Raw genomic sequence first — 13,463 nt, 5'->3', positions numbered from 1 at the left:
CGACGAACCGACATGCCACAGGAGCATGACGTTTGTCAACAATTCGAATTGTCAAACGGGCGATCAGATCTGTCAAATGAGGTGAGACGCAAACCAAGACAATATGAATTATACGTGGGTTCGTGTCCTTGCTCATGGTATGATGCGATCAGACGGGTAGATGTCGGTAGTGTTTAAAATATTTTGGCTTCTTGGGCACGAATTTGAAAATAGCTTGTATGAGCTGTCACGTCGGTTCGTAGGTGGTGGCACGGCCACAGGATAAGAACGCGACCGGGACGGCCAAAAGTGTCTCCTCGCAGTGGCAAGGCCACAGAAATAGAACGCGACCAATGGCACCACGTTAAGAGGAGGACTACCTTACCTCGATCCAGCGGGCTAAGCGCCAGATCAGACGACTGAAGGAGCTGCTCTCCGAGGTTCGCATAGACCTGGAGCAGCGTGATATTGAAATTCTAAGACTAGACTTAGGTTGTTGAGCTGCGGCTCTTCAAGGCATCGCTCAGTTCCCCGGAGAAACGTTCAAACTCCAGTGACGCCGTAACGGTGCGGGAGAACACCACCAACGATGCAAACACGCCCAGCTCTCAGGGCATTTCACCGATTGTGGATCAAATGGGCGAATGTAGTCCCCAGCATCATCTGCACAATCATGACATCCACCAGGTGCAGTTCATGAACAAGATGTCCACCTCGGAGATGTAGAGCTTGTTTTCCGATTCGGGACATTCCAAGGACATTACGTACGACCTCATCGATCCATTTCAAGGATTCGTACGTACACACGCAGGATCGTGCTTGCGGAAGCAACGATGACATTGATGCCGAGAAGCAGCGGCTTGTCGAGATGTACTACTAGCTCGCATTGAGGAGCTAGTTAAACAACAACAGGCAGATGAACAGCAGAATCGAATGTCCAACAATGATCGCGTTGAGGCTTTGCTGCAGAAATTGTCCGAGTCGAACAGCAGATACTGTGATCTGGTTCCAGGCTACTGTGAAAATCACAAGTCGATTAACGTTGTCAAAGTGAGTTTTAGTTCTAGACGCAGCCGATGCCGCCGATGTCGCTAGAAAAGATACGGCGATTTGTTTTTGGTTTATATAGACAATAGGAAATACTGGTTTCAATGCAAATTTTTAAGGAACACAACTACAAAATATTGTTTTTATTCCACCATCAAATCCGACAGATGTCGCCCTGCCAGTGGTGGATAAACCAATTTTGCGTTATGGAGATTTTCTAAAAATCGTCGATTTTTCTTCTTGCTTCTAGCGGTAAGAAAATTACTACATTTAGTTCTTTTTAGTATTAGTGACATTATGAACAAATAACGTATCGAACAAATTGCACGATTATTGATATTTTTTTAATTATAAGTAAATTTAGCCATACATTCTCAAGTCAATTTACGATTAAAGGCTGCTCACCCTCTGGTGGTAAGTGAGTCAGAAGCAGAATGAAACCGAGGGCGGTGACACATCTAGATGCTCAAAAAATCACTCACTAGCGAATTAATCTTTCTTCTTTTATTTCTCGCATCTACTTGCCTCGCACATAATCTTTTTGCAGGAAATCTTCAGAATCGTCATCAATCTTTTTTTCTATCTACTCAGCGGGCGCGTAGCTAACTACAGCAAAACACAATCTTTGATGCATCGTAGATAGAGTCGCCTCCTCGCATGAAACACTTAATTCATTAACGATTTTCATATATAACGAAAACGTTAATAAAATTTACGCCGTTGATTAAAGATTAACGAGTTAACGAAAATATGCCCATCTCTGTCTCTATCGAAGCCTGTAAAGATTAGGGACGTTTAAGTTGTTTACTATTTTGCTCTGACTATTTTGTAGGTTAGATGAAATCAGATTTGCCATAATGAGTTTGATTTTCTTCGGATTTTCACTAACAGGCTCTCACATACCGCACCAAAACAACCGGACGTGAAAATCTCTATGATAAAACAGATAGAACCGAGTAAGTTCAGTTTCAAATCACTTGCTTATCTACTGACCTCTAGTTTCGTTGGCTGCCCTCTAGCTCAAATGCAGCCAGAAAACAATCACTTCACATTCACTTTTTCTATTCTCCAGAAACAAAAGCGATTTTCCACTAAATGCGACTCACAGCTACGACTTTCAAGCGGTCAGAAATGATTATTTTCATCAGAAGCAATTCACTCAACCACTTTCACTGTCGCTAGAGCAGTAGAACTCGGCTCAATATTTCAACACAGTAGAAAAACCGTCGAATTCCCACATTCACAGATTGCAGATCAAACCATTGACTTCTTCTTAGAAATCGCCTTCCCTGCTCACAAATTGCAATCCACTTTCCCCACAATGCACCTCTAAAGACTAAAGAACGCAATGCATCGAAACGCGACGAACCGGCAGCCTTCACTCATTGACCATCGAAATCAATAATTCTTGGGAGCCAGTTGGTTCGCCCTTATCACGATAAATCGAAACAAACTATTCGCACGCACGCCTTTCGATTCGGATTCGAAAACGCTTTGACCAACAAATGGAAGCGGAGGAGGTTCGACACCAAGAAGAGAACGTTGTTAACACGCGAAACGATCGGACGGCGCGCAAATTACTACTGATCGCCATCCATATCCAGAAGCATGCGGGTGGACTTCAACAAAACAAACAAACAAACAAGGGAGAAGACACGCGGCGAGGATCGTTCTCTCGCTCTCTCTACCTCTTCGATCGGAACGAGTTCTCTCAGAATGCTTCAGAATCAGACTCCACTACCGTAACCTATTTTGAAAACGAACGAACAGGGGCGAGTTCTATTTGCGTCAGCAACTTTCATGCCGTGCGGAGTTCATTGTGAGATGCATCTTTTGTGATAAAGGTATATAAGGAACCTTTACGAACCGGTTTCAAATGATGGATCATACATTCTGGGGATTTTTTTCGGCGACAGCGAATAGAATCGTAGTAGGCATCTGGAAAGTGACGTCATTCCAAATATACTAAAGTCTGATGGAACGGATGGAACTGTAGAATTTTCCATAAATCATGATCATCTCGCGTCGCAATTCTGAGAGGATTGGCTAATTTATCTCTCTTTCCTCTGTTTGAGCGCTGGGCTATCAAAAGGAGAATAAACAATAATTCGCTCTGTAAAGACGGCTTATCCAATTTTGCGCAAAGCCTTACTACTAATAGAGAGAACATTGACAATGTGCGAGAGAACGCGGCGCTGGAGTTCGAACAGTGCTAAAACTGTAAACAAACGACAAGTTGAATTCGCTGCCGCATTTGTCGTTGGTGGAATGGCATGTTATCACAGACAAACAGACGTCGGTCTTTGAATAAGTTTTTGTTGAAAACATTTCTCGAGCTTCTCGCGGAAAACAAACTTGCTCGCTAAGTCGATAAGTTTTCAAATTAATTGTGAAATTCCTGAACGATGATCCACAATGAAGAGTTACGCCTGCTTGTCTGTGATGTTATTTTCCTACTACTGTGCGGAACGAACGAGCGGATAAACTTACATATTTGAACGAGTCAGTCGAGTACCTCCAACATCTCGTTGAAAGTGGAGGTGTGATCCGAGGATGACAACTATGATGGGATGCACTATACATGTTTGTACATAGTCATAAGTAGTTAAGTAGATAGACTTTGAGTTAGTAGCGTTCAAGGTTGTTGGGAAGTTGTAATTTGCGTTCACATTTTATCAAGTTGATGCATTCAAAATTGTTTACATTTGAGATAACCAAAACGGAAACCGCTACTACCGGTATTAGATATTAAAGATCAGTTCAAACATTTAATTTGAACTTTTAGGGGGCTCTCTACTAGCCACGTGAATAACTTAGAAGGGGTTGGTGAGTGCCCACAGGGAGATGGAGAGGGTATTTAAAATATATCAAAAACTGTCCACGTAGTTTTTGGATAGCCCCAAGGGCATGTCTAAAAGCCGGCTTCTTACTCTTTTATCTCTATCTCTATCCCTATCTATATCAGTATGCTGATTCAGAATTAGATGCCGCGTTGTGAATTGGAACGCTGTAAACCAGAACGCACTGCCTGTCGCATTGTTTTAGTCATTGTGATGATGCCTCTGTAACTCCCAATCCTGGCAACCCAGAACGCGCCGTAGAAAGCCACATGGAAGCCCCCAATCCCTCCGTGTCAGTCCTGCCATCAGCAGCCTTCGTTCATCATAGTCGTTCCGGACCTACTGTCAGATGTGGAGAGGGGGTCTTCCAACCCACTCACTATGGCGAGTATCCAATCAGACTTGATGATGGTCAGTTATTGCCTGATGTATCTGTGAGTAGGGAGAGTAGTCGTTCGATTCCTTGCCGCAAGCAGGACGTTGTGATGTTCTACCAAAACGCCGTTGGAATGAATTCTGATGTTGAAGAGTACCGCCTAGTTGTATAGGATTGTCGATTATCGAACGCTTTCCAGTCAAGTCTTTGGTCCTGACTACGAGGTATTCCGTTGCTATCAGAACCCTAACAACAGCCGTAAATCTACTGGTGGAGATGTTCTTGTAGCTGTCCGTGGCGGGTTGGAGGCAAAGGCCATCGAGAACGATTCATGGAACTATGTGGAACAGGTTTGGACAGCCATCAATCTGGGTGATCGCACACTCGCCCAAGCTTAAGCTTCCCCCGAAAGCTTTTTTAGGAACTACGTGAACAAGCAACGCAGGGAATCCGGCTTCCCATCGTCTATGGAATTCAACGGAGAAGTTGCAGCCACCGTTCAGAATATATGCCGCCTTTTTCCGACAAGTTTGCCAGTGTATTCACTAATGAGATACTGACGACCATATTAACCTGGCTGCCAGGAGCATTCCAGTAAATGATCAAACGCTGGGTGCAATTGATGTTAATGCTGAGATGATTTCTAAGGCCGCGACTCTGCTCAAGTCATCCTTGTGTCCTGGACCTGATGGAGTTCCATCTGTATTTTTGAAGAGACATATTGCTAGCTTGTTAATTCCGCTTCTTCGCCTGTTCCGAATGTCTCTCTCCAGTGGCATATTTTCATCTTGCTGGAAATTTGGGCACATGTTTCCCGTCCACAAAAAAGGAAAGAAACGAGCTGTGGCTAACTATCGAGGAATTACATCGTTAAGTGCCGTTTTGAAGCTATTCTAGCTAGTGATTATGGGACTGTTGCTGTCTCATTGCAAGCAGTATTTGAGTGCTGATCAACATGGGTTTACTGTCGACCGTTCTACAACCACCAATCTGCTGTGTCTCACATTGTATATAACCGAAAGCATGTCGGATCGGGTTCAATAGTTCGCTTGTTCGATCGACGCTTGAGTATTGTTCAGTGGTTTGGAACCCAAACTACAACAACGGTGCCGGGAGAATTGAATCTGTTCAACGTCGCTTTCTTCGTTTTGCGTTGCGTAGATTGCCTTGGAATGATCCGTTTCGATTACCCAGTTACGAAAGTCGTTGTCAACTTATCGAGCTAGAACTTTTCCGGACTAGAAGAGATACAACCATACAAAGGCCCTAACCGTGGCTGATATCCTGCCAGGAAGGACAGATTGCGAGGCTATCCTGAGGCAAATTGACCTGAATGCTCAACCCCGACCGCTTCGTAGAAACCTTATGCTATGACTGCCTCTACGTCGCACAAATTATGGAGCATAGGTGCGATTTGTGGACTGCAGAGAATATTCAACAGAGTTGCATCTGTTTTCGACTTTCATCGCTCCCGTGATGCGCTTCGTCGAGAGTTTTCTTCTGTTTTTCGCCGGCAGGAGTAACTGACTATAAGATATATATTTTTTAATGTTTTTATGTTGTGACCATGCTTGAATGTATTTTTTTTGACTATAGTTGATAAGGTTAACATCATTGGGATCACAAGCTGGTTCGCGTTTGACAGAGAAGTGGTTCGTTTTCGCCCCCGTATTGTCTCCTCTTCCTCTTAGGTTTAGACCACCATACTGTTAGAGCACAACGAGAGATCCAAGATACCGAGTGCCTAGCAACTATCCCTATAAACCAACATTGTTATTTTTCATAATAAATTAGTTCATTCCATACACCCAAACATTCCATACGTATCTTTTTTTAATTAAGCTTTGCCATAGGTTATATGCCACGGAATTGAAGATTTCTTCGCTTCTCTGAAAAAGACGAACCAGCCCACGGCTGAAAGTCTCTACAATAAAGAAAACTAAACTAAACTAGCTCCGCTTTTCTGCGATAGAATGGATCTTAGAAGCGTTAACGCAACGAAATTCAAATTACAAGACGTTGACGCTGAGAAAGAAAGGTGACGAGAAGGCTCGTGCCACCATATTGCTTCTGGTGGAGGAGAGCCAGTACGGAGTGATTCGGTTAGCTCCACAGTGGGATGAAATAAAAAAAAAGCACAAATGAGTGTAGTATTTTGCTGTCTTGCAGAATATTTCTTCATTTTTTGAGTAGGGGAAATGGATGTAATGTCGGCCTAAATGCTCCTAATTTGGGCCCATACATAAATTCAGCAATCGACTAAATTTTCAATAGCGACCAAAAATATCCATAAGTACCGTCCCAATGACGCGTTCATCTAGATAAAATAGCTAAATAGCAGATTTTTAAGCGATGGGCCATTTCCCCTATGTACTTTATTGGAGTAGCGAACATGTTTGCCTAAGGGGGGTATACATCTAGATAAAAAAAATAACTTTGTTATGTGTTGTTAAAATTGATGAACATCTACGGAACCATTGAAGATGAAGTCATTTAAAAAAACTTATCTCTCAAGTGGAAGAAATTAATGAAAGAAAATGTTGAAAAATGTCTTAACATGACTATTAAGTTTGAATTTTTCCATTTTTTCAATGTTCTGCAAAGTTGTGAGTTCTTTAAAAAGGCACATTTTTGCAGAAAGTAGCAAATCGCTATCTCTTCGTTTTAAGGATTTACGACCGTTTTTATAATTTTTGATGCTATTTTCAAGGAGGTGTATCTTTCAGGTTAGCAGGTATTAGCATCTAAAGTCAACGTCATTTTGTTCAACAACCTATACTCTACTGTTACATATACAATTCATAGGGGGATCCAAGGGAATGCCTAGTAAAATTTAAAATAAAGTACCTCAATGTTTTGTTGTTTTGCTGTTTCTATGACCATTTTCGATTAGACTTCTGAGAAAAACGCAGAAACGACAATTTGAAAATTCAATCTTGATATATGCTTGACAGGTGCCCACTTGTTCCTGGGAATCCCGGAAAATACCATTATCCGGGAAATCGTCACAGATGAGTACGATGGTACCATCGAGATACCTGAACTACGGATAAACACGGTCTTCAGCTGTGAAGAATGTACCACCGATCAATTTCAACAGAATAAGCAATTTTAGACGATTGCAAAGGGCATGGGTGCACGTATTACGGTTCATTACGAACACTCGCACGAAGACTAGGAATCTCTCAGAACCAACAGTATAGGAAATGGATGAAGCACTTCGTACTGTTGTGAAACTGGTTCAACAAGAAGCATTTGGCGATCTGTTCAAGGTTTTATCCAGTGGTTAACAGAAGCGGAACAACTATAGCGGACTATCCCCATTTATAGATTCGGATGGCTTGATCAGAGTTGGAGGTCGGCTTAAGTATTCATCGATTCCGTACGACGGAAAACACCAGATCCTATTACCAGATAAGCATCAAGTTACTCGTACCCTGGTAAGAACGCTACACGAAGAACATTTGCACGTTGGGCAACGCGGTCTGCTGTCGATTGTACGTGAACGATTTTGGCCGGTTAATGCGAAATCATTGATCGAGAAGACGATTGTTACTTGTTACGCGTGCTGTAGACACAATCCTCAACCGTCAAGTCAGTATATGGGAGATCTGCCAGATTATCGCATCACACCGTCACCAGTGTTTGCGAATACAGGAGTGGACTATGCTGGTCAAGCTGGGCGAAAGACTGTTCAGTACAAAGCGTACATTGCAGTGTTCATCTGTATGGCAACTAAAGCCATGCATCTTGAGTTGGTTTCTAACCTAACAACAGACAACTTCGTTGCTGCCTTGGTTAGCTACATTTACTCCGACAATGGAACCACGTTTGTTGGAGCAAACCACGAACTGGCAGCCCTGCGTACACTTTTCGAACATCAAGGCCACCAGAGAAAACTGAACGATTTCTGCATTACCAAGAGTATCCAATGGCATTATATTCCCCCACGAAGTCCCCATTTCGCTGGTATCTGGGAAGCGGGCGTTAAATCGGTGAAGCATCACTTGAAGCGTGTGGTTGGTGAGACCAAGTTAACTTGCGAAGAAATTGCTACATTCCTGGCACAGTCGACCGCTCATTTACCATTTGACACCCTCGCATTTCCTTATCGGGCGATCTGCTGTGTGTCTTCCGGAACCATCCTACGACCAAGAAAAAATCGGCCGACTTAACCGTTGGCAACACATACAGCTAATGAAGGAGCTCATTTGGAAGCGTTGGTCGTCAGAATATTTGCATCATCTTCAGTCACGCCCAAAATGGCATAACGGTATCACCAATTGTGAGGTTGGATCACTTGTGGTACTTAAGGACGACAACGCACCACCCCATCAGTGGCGTATCGGCCACATCCTATCTACCCATCCAGGGAAGGATGGGATTGTACGAGTAGTGACTGTGAAAACATCGACGGGAGAGTATCGGCGAGCTATTATCAAAGTTTGCCTACTTTCTTTGGTTGATCCTGTGGAATCAACGGGGGGAGAATGATCGTTCAACCCTTACACATCGTGAGCCCCCTCGCTTCATTACCAACAACAGAGAGAACGAAGTTGAAGTTTCGATTCAGTGTTTGAGAGTATTAATAAACACGCAGTTCAGATTGGACGTATTTCTTATTTAATTCGACACAAATCAACCGAAAACCAACCCATTGAGCTAATTTTACAAACATTGCTAGTCTTTTTGATGTCTTCGCTGGAATGGAAACATTACGTCTTCACCCTCTAATTGGTGAGATCCGGCTTTCAGCGGCATTGCGCGAATGCACCGGCGGGAGGAGAGACTCGGACGGCGATTCAACACACACTGACTTGAAGATCCAGCTTTGAAAAGTTCTTTGGTTGAAGAACTTGAGACCCGAGCATTGGATGTTCCGTAGGGTGGCAGCTTAGAAGAGTAGTGGATGGTCATCATAAATCCCTTTATCGAGACGAATGAGAATCACCTGGATGAGTTGCGTACTCAGAGGAAAAAATGGATCACAGATGGCACCTGACGGAAGATCGAGAGGCGAAGAGGAGCAAAAGCCGACATCAGTCAACGGTTTTCGGCTCTAGAGAAAGAAGTGAAGCGCTCTTGCAAACGGGAAAAGCGAGATGATCAACTAGCCAATGATATCTCATGACGCCTGAGTGGAGCAAGGACGAACCCAAGGATGCCCGTGAAAGTCGCGACTGACTAACTGAAACGTTGGTTTTAGCGCTTCGAACAACTTTTTCGAGTTTCGACGACCAACATCTACATCTCGACTAGATCCGCCAAGAGTACGACCCATCACTCGCATCATGAAGAAGCATGAAATCCAACAATTATTCTGTACTCTAAGAAGGGGTCTCTAAGAAGGGGGACCTGACTTTGTGCGACAATTGGCGAGGCACAGTAACATGATATGATACTGTGCATTAATTCTAGACCAACAATTGTAATAGGTGGAACAACCAAACGTAAATAATGACTTCAAACGAAAATTCCTAGCGAATCAAAACACTCCCACGCAAACTAACAATGCCATTCGATAAAAGGAAGTTTGCTCTATCACGCGTTAGATTACTTGGATGTGCTGATTCTCGAGAAATTTACGTTTAAAGCGATTGTTTTACGTTTGGTTGTTCCGCCTATTTTAATTGTTGGTCTATAATTGTTCTCACTGTTCTGTGCAAAGTTATCCTGAATCGGAAATATGAGAAAATCGACGGCACTCTCCGAAAGATCTTGAGTGGACCATATTATCACGGTGCGTAAAATCCTGCATCAGGTCAACGACTTTCAAGTGTCCCTGTTGTATTTGGTATTCACGACAATCTGTGGGGCGCCCGGAGGCACAAGGGAGTCCCGGATAAAATTGACAACCTCATCGAAACACAATACGAGAAGAAGGTTCGAAGAAAGTTAAGCCTAGTCCATTAGATTCCCAGGACAATTCCAAGAAAGTATGAACGATCGACGAAGAAAACCCAAGAGGACTCGAAGAATGCTTCTTCTTCCTCTTCTTCGCATTTTTTTAGTGTTCTTTGAGCACTTCTACAGTTATTAATTCCAGCTAAACATTGCATTAGGTCCTAAGTAGCATTGACAGATTCTCTAAATCGACTTTCTCTTTGTATCCTCAAGGTCATGTAAAGACATTCGCAGGTATTTACAAGCACACAGATCGATAAAAGAAACTTTTATCTAGCATCTAATATTACAAACAAAACAAGAAACGGTTATGTGCTCAAATTATTAACGAAAGAGAAAGTCGACGAAGAGAATTGATCAATGTTACTTAGGACCTAATGCAATGTTCAGCTTGAATTGAGAGCTTTCGATACCTGTACCATTTTTGCCTTAGTATAATTGTGTGACAAGTACAATCATACATACTCTTATGCCCAGGGAAGTCGAGAAATTTTTCAACCCGAAAAATTCCTAGACCGGACCGAATCGAACCCAGCCACCTCCAGCTTGGGCTCACATTGTAGCTGCGCCCTTACCAACTGGTCAACTCTACAGTATTTCGAGAGTGATGCTAGGATTTATGCCATTGCCCCTATTAGCTACGCCAATGATTAATGCCCGATACGACATTGGTGACAAGTTCAAAACAGCTCTAATGACCAATTATGAGTCTTTGCTCTGAATGTTTGTTCCGACTATTTCACGCTAAAATCAGTAGTTGCACTATCGCTCAGAAGCGATAAAAAGGCAACAGATACATACATCTTTAAAGAAATCGCACTTACCTCAATGTCTTCATCATCGGACGACTCGAAATCACTGTCCACCTCCACTCTTTCCTTAACTCCGGATACGCTCTCCGCATCCGACTCCTCTCCATCCGTCAGATCCTCATCGTCACCCTTCTCCTCCTCATCATCATCCTCCGAATCACCCTCCACAAACTCATCGTCCATGTCCAGCTCCTTCTGCACTTCGTTGTCGATTTCCATCTCCTTCTCTAGCTCCTCCTCCATCTCGCTTTCCGCTTCATCCTCCTCGTCCTCAACCTCTTCCGCCTCCAGTGCCTTATTGAATGCCGTCTGCGGGAAGTTGTAAATGTCCTCGTACGTTCCCTTCTTCAGCCGTTCCATCAGTTCCTTCTCGATGGCATTGTCGATCTTGGCCGCAACCAGTGCCTTTTCTTCCCGTCGCCTATCCCGGCGCTCGACCTTCGTCGACAGCGGAACCAACATCTTCTGCCGGCGCAGTTTCAACTTTCTCATTCGAATCAGGTACTGCGTTATCTTGGTAAATCGCTGCTTGCACTTCAACCTTACAAACCGATCCCAGTACAGCAGATTTTCGTTGATCTGGTAGACGGCTTTCTCGAAGTTCCGGGATAGCTTGACCTTTTCCCAGTGTTTCGAAGGGAAGGCATTCCGCTCGGCCGTTTTCATGTACAGGTACACGATTCCGTTTTCCTCCCGGATTGTGGCATACTGGCTGTTGGCGATAGGGCAGGCTTTGCGCGAGCATAAACCCGTCAGACTGTATTCATTACGACAAAAGTTCTGCGTTTGTGTTTTCACCATGTACGAGCAAAACTGCCGACTGATGATACTCCAAACGATCTGTGGTAAAAGGAAGCATGCCGAGGTTAAGGCGTGTGCCATAGATCAAAACAAAACCAGTACTCACCTCGTCCTGTTGCATTTTTGAAGCTTTTTCAATACACTTAAGTGCGCGGACGGTAAAATCTTACAGAAATAAAACAAGTTTAAAGTTTTCCCGAGGCGGAAACCGAAAAAACGGAGCACCGGTGCGAAAATCAACCGAATCCGATCAACACATGGAAATTTGCGACTCGCGAATTATTCAAGCTTTTGACAGTTCGAAGGAACATGTGCCAGCATCAGACGGAGCCAAAAGACGAATGCGAACGAGCGAAACAAAACAAACTGCGATTGGTGTGGGTTCAGTCGACGAATCTATAAAGGAAACAAGTTGGAAATGTAGCCCAGGCTGAACATACTCAATGTCATGGATTGATTTTTGCAACAGATGTCGCTAGTAAAAATAAGCTGCGGTGATTTATTTTGTATGGACCATGGTGGGCGATGGAGTGGTATGACAACCGGAGTCTAGGAGGGAATAAACACTATCATTTTCTTTATCCTACCGATTCGATTGTGCTGGTGTGAATTCTACTTCAACAGTTTCAGTGAGATTGACGCACCCTTCTTTACAAACCAATCCAAACCAAACCAATACAATTACAATCCTGTAGGAAGCTTAATAAGTATTGCGAATTGTGTTATTCGATTTGTTGGATCGTATCGTTGGAAGGAGATTCTTAAATTCCCGTGGATTTCGCGTAAGTGTCTCTGCTTATGGGTCCGCCCCTCCGTTTTTGGCCCTTCATACAGCGATATTGTGAATTCAGATCGGTAGCTCAAATTGATCTTGCTATTAAGTGGAGCTGCATACAAGACAAGATCTTTGAAGGGATGGTGGTTACCTTACATACATACATACCATGGTGGGTCCAGCTTTGTCACTATATTGGTGAGAAGGTCGTGGGAGGGGGGGGGGGGGAGTGCGGTTTTAGACCGAATTGTAAACAAACTCGGTCGCTGTACCATACAAAAATCCAACATGGCTGAATCATGAATTCGACACATTAGAACACCTATATGTAGTCACCTTGGTATGGACCTTTTCTGAAGAAAAAAAATGTGATTCATGTGCTGGTTCAATTTTTTACACAACACCTCTCTGATTTTCGCTTCCAAAATTGTTATTTTAAACAGATCTGAATTAGGTCCTAAGTAACATTGTCATATTCCCTTCGTCGTCTTTATTTTTGCATCCTTACGGCCATGACATTCCCAGCTATTTTGAGCACACATATCGATGAAAGAAGCTATCCATCATCTATCCCTGCAAGTACACGGATTGAAATCTCCTTATACCTTTTGGAAAATTTCTATTGCTGATTATTCATAAAATGTATAAGCCAACTTATAAGCAGACGCCTTGCAAAAAGTTAATGAAGATCATATGTCAAATGAAATGTATAAGCGGTCACACATACCTTTTATGCATTCATATACGACCTATGTGGTTTGTCTTATGGAATGTATAAGGCTGATGTTTTGGCAAAAATGTATAAGTGAAACACATGAATAAAATAATTGATTTTCGTTTCGTGTAGGACAAAACGGCTCAGGATGCAAGTGAGTAATCAATGACTGTTTCAGTAGAAGCCCTCACCAAGCACGGTTTGATTTGATATT

General features: G+C 43.1%; 1 protein-coding gene across 1 annotated transcript in view; it reads right to left on the bottom strand.

Moving 5' to 3' along the window:
• The window catches only part of Rbm13 (RNA-binding motif protein 13), a 31,439-nt gene extending 19,423 nt beyond the window's left edge, over window positions 1-12,016 (bottom strand). The window contains exons 1-2 of the mRNA XM_065216816.1: window positions 11,866-12,016; window positions 10,971-11,798 (exon numbers count right to left, since the gene is read on the bottom strand). Coding sequence (XP_065072888.1) covers window positions 10,971-11,798; window positions 11,866-11,880 — 843 coding nt within the window. The 5' untranslated portion in view covers window positions 11,881-12,016. The remainder of the gene's footprint in view (window positions 1-10,970; window positions 11,799-11,865) is intronic.
• Between the last annotated feature and the right edge of the window lie 1,447 nt (window positions 12,017-13,463).

The sequence above is a fragment of the Ochlerotatus camptorhynchus genome, unplaced genomic scaffold (assembly GCF_037179485.1).
Source record: "Ochlerotatus camptorhynchus isolate MF236.1 unplaced genomic scaffold, CSIRO-AGI_Acam_v1.1 ptg000067l, whole genome shotgun sequence".
NCBI classification, from domain to species: domain Eukaryota; kingdom Metazoa; phylum Arthropoda; class Insecta; order Diptera; family Culicidae; genus Ochlerotatus; species Ochlerotatus camptorhynchus.
Note: the sequence above shows the minus strand (reverse complement) of the source record. Positions and strands in the feature narration are given on the sequence as shown.